Source organism: Phragmites australis, chromosome 8 (assembly GCF_958298935.1).
Source record: "Phragmites australis chromosome 8, lpPhrAust1.1, whole genome shotgun sequence".
Classification (NCBI taxonomy): domain Eukaryota; kingdom Viridiplantae; phylum Streptophyta; class Magnoliopsida; order Poales; family Poaceae; genus Phragmites; species Phragmites australis.
This window is the reverse complement of record NC_084928.1, coordinates 30866906-30872144: the sequence shown is the minus strand read 5'-3', so window position 1 is coordinate 30872144 and position 5239 is coordinate 30866906. Positions and strand designations below refer to the sequence as shown.

The 5239-nt window shown below is 52.1% G+C and overlaps 1 protein-coding gene across 2 annotated transcripts; it reads left to right on the top strand.

The window, feature by feature from the left end:
- The first annotated feature begins 1496 nt into the window (after window positions 1-1496).
- Window positions 1497-4968, top strand: LOC133927031 (FT-interacting protein 1). 2 transcript variants are annotated; one of them, XM_062373274.1, is made up of 3 exons: window positions 1497-1952; window positions 2050-2179; window positions 2283-4968. In XM_062373274.1, exon 3 carries the CDS (start codon window positions 2331-2333, stop codon window positions 4761-4763), a length of 2433 nt encoding a protein of 810 aa, XP_062229258.1. In that variant the 5' UTR covers window positions 1497-1952; window positions 2050-2179; window positions 2283-2330; the 3' UTR covers window positions 4764-4968. The 2 variants fall into 2 exon arrangements, with proteins under 2 accessions (XP_062229258.1, XP_062229257.1); XM_062373273.1 differs by having other exon boundaries at window positions 2021-2179.
- Window positions 4969-5239: the final 271 nt, after the last annotated feature.

Genomic DNA, 5239 nt, shown 5'->3' with positions numbered 1-5239 from the left:
ATAAAACAATTATTCCGGCCCAAGTTTTACATGTGTGGCCCCATATTAGATGTGATCAGGACCTCAGAATCCGTGTTCGTAACACGGTTTGAACATAGAGCTAAGTGGTGGTGTGATGAGAACATATTCTCTGCTTGCTTTTTGATAGCACACCACACATTCGTGCTCCCTATCCGGCATGGAATAAAGGTAACTTCCGTCTGCTTCCATATTAAGCACGTATAATACCACATGTCATATGTACTGTAGCAATGAGCTTCTTATTGTTTCAGTATAGTTTGAACACAGAGAATTCTCCATCCATTTGTAATCCAAATCAACCAACAATTTTGTGCTGCTACCAAGTGTCCTCTCTCCTGTCAAAAATAAGTGATGCATAGGAACATTGGCATAATCATCAAATCAGAGCTTTAACCACCGATTTCTATTGCATTACATTTTACAAATAGCTAAAATGTGATATTGTGAAATTATTTTTATGCCAAATCTACACGTATAATTTTCATTGGAATACTCGTAGACACATCGATGACTGAAGTTAAAAAATGTGATTCACTGCATAAGTTCCAAAACTGTCACTTATCTTTGTATATTTTCTTTTTTTTGGAAAGAAACATGACTTTTGGAACACTTCTTTTGTCGTTTATGTTCATGTTTACAATTTTTTTTAAATAATATATTGGAAAATTGCAAAAATAATTGTAAAATCCGATATTTGCAGAAATAAGTACATGTCGTCATATGGAGTGCCGACTGGAAATCTATCAGCACACCGCATGCTAACATGCTACATGGCAGTGGCTCCTAGTTCCTGTTGGCATTCCGCGTGCCAACAAGCATTGTATCCTATTCATAAAAAAAAAATCATAACTTTTTTATATGATCTCGGATGAAAATAATATTTATATAAAAATTGTATATATATATATATTTGCAATTGAATATTTTTCTATTTAAATCCTTTTACATGTCCAGAAAGTGGTTATAAATTTCAGTTATGAAAAACTAGATCTGAAATTCCTAACCACTTTTTAAGTATTTAAACGGATTTAAATGAAAAAGTATTCAACTACAAAGTTATAGATCTCGTAGATATATATAATTTTTATATAAAGATCATCTTCATCCGATATCATATGAAAAATTATGAATTTTTTTAATATCATCTGTAGAACACATGACTTGTTGGTACACGGAGTGCTATCAGGCTCATTTCAGCACGCGGTGTGCCGATAGATATCTATTTCTGTAAATATTATATTTTAAGTATTATTTTTGTAATTTTTCAATAAAATAATATTATTTCAAAAAAAAATCCATGCTTATACACTAGTAGCAGGGAACATCAGTAAGCCGGAAATTACCTTGGCATATGCACCGATTGGTCCTGGTCCATGAACTGTATAAGGTTCCTTGCCCCGAATCAAAGGATGGAGATGGAGCTCGGCAAGGGCATAAACAAAGCCCACTCCACAACCCAAAGAATCGATTCCCCATCGATCGATCTGCCACTTTTGATTTACCACTGACACCGTCTTTCAATCGCCTTTCGACGCATGATCCATCCATTGGTCTTTAGATCATAGCCCTCTTTAATCTCCTCTGATCAGGATCCCCTCTTGATTGCCGGTGCCTTGCTTCTCAACTTGAAAGGGGCAAAGTGCTCAATAAAGGTGATCAGGCAGCTTCTTTCTGAAAGAACTCAGCTGCAGCTGAAGCTGAAGCGGAGCTTCATATCCCTTGCTCTCTGACAAAGGCACAGTACGGTTCGGCTATCTTAGCTTGCTAGTGGCTTCGATCAGGCAGGCCGCCGATTGATTCTGTCGACGTCTCTGGTATACCTTCCTTCTCACCGGGGTCACCGCCGGCGCGCCCGCGGAGCAGGCTTTGCTTCCCTGTGACTCTGTGAGGCTTCCCACGATCCCTCTGCAGCACGGCCACGGCCATTTACCGTACGTTTACCTGCCTAAAAGTTGCTCTGCTACTGCTAGCTCGTGCATGACAAAGCTTCTGCATGCAGGCCAACACATGCTTCTTTGTCCTTTGCAGTTGTAGTTGCTTGTACGCCTTGCATGTGTGCCGAGCTTCTAGATACCATATAAGTGCTCGCGCCATTGTTACTGAACCGTAGTGTTGGACTTGCAACCCAGCTTCTGAAGTTCCTACAATCCTTGGAACAGTAAGTAAAAAAACTGATCGGTAATGAAATTTATAGTTTCATGGTGTTTTCTGATCAATATGTGATGTTGCGATGTCATGTTTTGCTGCGGCAATGGAAACAGGTTCGGAGCACGTACGTCGGTGCAAGGGTCAAGGGCTCAGTGGCGAGGATGAGCGGGCACGGAGACCCACACCACGAGGACTTTCAGCTCAAGGACACGAACCCGCTGCTCGGCGAGCAATGGCCCAAGGGCGCGGCAGGGCCGGCGCGTCCGTCCGGAGGCGGCGGCGGCGGGCTCGCCGGGTGGCTGGGCGTGGACAAGCCGTCGAGCACGTATGACCTGGTTGAGCAGATGTTCTTCCTCTACGTTCGCGTGGTGAAGGCCAAGGAACTCCCCCCGAACCCCATCACCGGCGCGCCCATGGACCCCTACGTCGAGGTCCGGCTCGGCAACTACAAGGGCACGACGCGGCACTACGACCGCCGCGCCAACCCGGAGTGGGACCGGGTGTTCGCCTTCTCCAAGTCCCGCGTCCAGTCCAACGTCCTTGAGGTGTTCCTCAAGGATAGGGAGATGCTCGGCCGCGACGACTACGTCGGAAAGGTGACGTTCGACCTCGCCGAGGTGCCCACGCGGGTGCCGCCCGACAGCCCACTGGCGCCGCAGTGGTACCGCCTCGAGGAGCGCCGAGGGGACGGCAAGGTGCGCGGGGAGCTCATGCTCGCCGTCTGGATCGGGACGCAGGCCGACGAGGCGTTCTCGGAGGCTTGGCACTCAGACGCCGCGGCAGTGCGCGGCGAGGGCGTGGCGAGCGTGCGGTCCAAGGCGTACGTGTCGCCCAAGCTGTGGTACCTCCGCGTCAACGTCATAGAAGCGCAGGACGTGCAGCCGCAGCAGGCCCGCGGCCGCGCGCCTGAGGTGTTCGTCAAGGCGCAGGTGGGCAACCAGATCCTCAAGACCTCCGTCGTGCCAGCGCCGACGCTGAACCCGCGGTGGAACGAGGACCTGTTGTTCGTCGTCGCCGAACCGTTCGAGGAGCAGCTGGTGCTGACGGTCGAGGACCGGGTGTCCCAACGCAAGGACGACCTCCTCGGCCGCGTCGCGTTGCCTCTCACACTCTTCGAGAAGCGGCTCGACCACCGCCCCTTCGTGCAGTCCCGGTGGTTCGACCTCGAGAAGTTCGGCGTCGGTGCCGCCATCGAGGGTGAGACACGGCGGGAGCTCCGCTTCGCCAGCCGTGTCCACGTCCGCGCCTGCCTCGAGGGCGCCTACCACGTCATGGACGAGTCCACCATGTACATCAGCGACACCCGCCCCACGGCGCGCCAACTCTGGAAGCCGCCCGTCGGAGTGCTCGAGGTCGGCATCCTCGGCGCCGCTGGGTTGCAGCCCATGAAGAACCGGGACGGCCGTGGTACCACCGACGCGTACTGCGTCGCCAAGTACGGCCAGAAGTGGGTGCGCACGCGCACCATGATCGGCACCTTCAGTCCCACGTGGAACGAGCAGTACACGTGGGAGGTGTTCGACCCTTGCACGGTCATCACCATCGGCGTCTTCGACAACTGCTACCTCGGCACCGGTAACGGCAACGGAAACGGCGGTGGCCCGCCGGCGAGAGACGCACGCATCGGCAAGATCCGCATCCGCCTTTCGACACTGGAGACCGACCGCGTGTACACGCACGCATACCCGCTGATCGCGCTGCAGCAGTCGGGGGTCAAGAAGATGGGCGAGCTTCGGCTTGCTGTGCGCTTCACCTGCCTCTCGCTCATCAACATGGTGCACCTCTACACGCAGCCGCTTCTCCCTAAGATGCACTACTTGCACCCCTTCACTGTGACGCAGCTGGACGCGCTCCGGTACCAGGCCATGGGCATCGTGGCGGCGCGGTTGGGGCGCGCGGAGCCACCGCTGCGGCGGGAGGTCGTCGAATACATGCTCGACGTGGAGTCCCACATGTGGAGCATGCGGCGGAGCAAGGCCAACTTCTTCCGCGCCGTGTCACTCTTCTCCGGGGCGGCCGCCGCGGCGCGGTGGTTCAACGACGTGTGCCACTGGAAGAACGTGGCGACGACGGCGCTGGTGCACGTCCTCCTGCTCATCCTCGTGTGGTACCCGGAGCTGATCCTCCCCACCGTGTTCCTCTACATGTTCATGATCGGGCTGTGGAACTACCGGCGGCGGCCGCGCCACCCGCCTCACATGGACACCAAGATGTCGTGGGCCGAGGCGGTGCACCCCGACGAGCTGGATGAGGAGTTCGACACGTTCCCGACGTCGCGGCCCCAGGACATGGTGTACATGCGGTACGACCGGCTGCGGAGCGTGGCCGGGAGGATACAGACGGTGGCGGGTGACATGGCCACGCAGGGGGAGAGGCTGCAGTCGCTGCTCAGCTGGCGCGACCCGAGGGCGACGTGCCTGTTTGTCGTCTTTTGCCTCGTCACGGCCGTGGTGCTCTACGTCACGCCGTTCCGGGTGGTAGCGCTCGTCGCCGGGCTGTACGTGCTGCGGCACCCGCGGTTCCGGAGCAGGCTGCCCGCCGTGCCCAGCAACTTCTTCCGGCGGCTGCCGTCGCGCGCGGACAGCATGCTCTGAACAACCCGTCGCGCGCGCGAGTCCTTCCGTTTTCAGATTGCTCTGTTCATCCAAAAAGAACGCTTGATTTCGTTTCCTTTTTAATTTTTTTTAGTGTGTAAGCTGCTAAGTTTCAGCGCCTTGAGATTTGACGACGTTCGAGTGTAACTATGTTTGTCTCAAGAATAAGAATGAGTGCGTGTTCGGATTTCGGAAGCACAAGAATTTCGAACAAAAATTTCAGGGAGCAATACAAGCCGACAATACAACTTCTCTGAAATTCCTACCAGAGATCTTCATGTTCTAAACAGGGCCAAGAGAGCTATGTTAAGGATCTATTTATTTTAGCTTTAGATTATAATAATCAAGTTTAGACTTTAAAATTCGTAAAAGCCTCTTCTCATTAGAATATGAATTATGAAATTTTATAGTATAAATTAACTTGTGAATTGCGATAATTAACTTTTATATTGTGACTTTATTTCTACTTTTGCTTT

Coding starts and splice junctions, on each gene's coding strand:
- LOC133927031 (XM_062373274.1), top strand. CDS start 2,331: ATGAGCGGGCACGGAGACCCACACCACGAGGACTTTCAGCTCAAGGAC.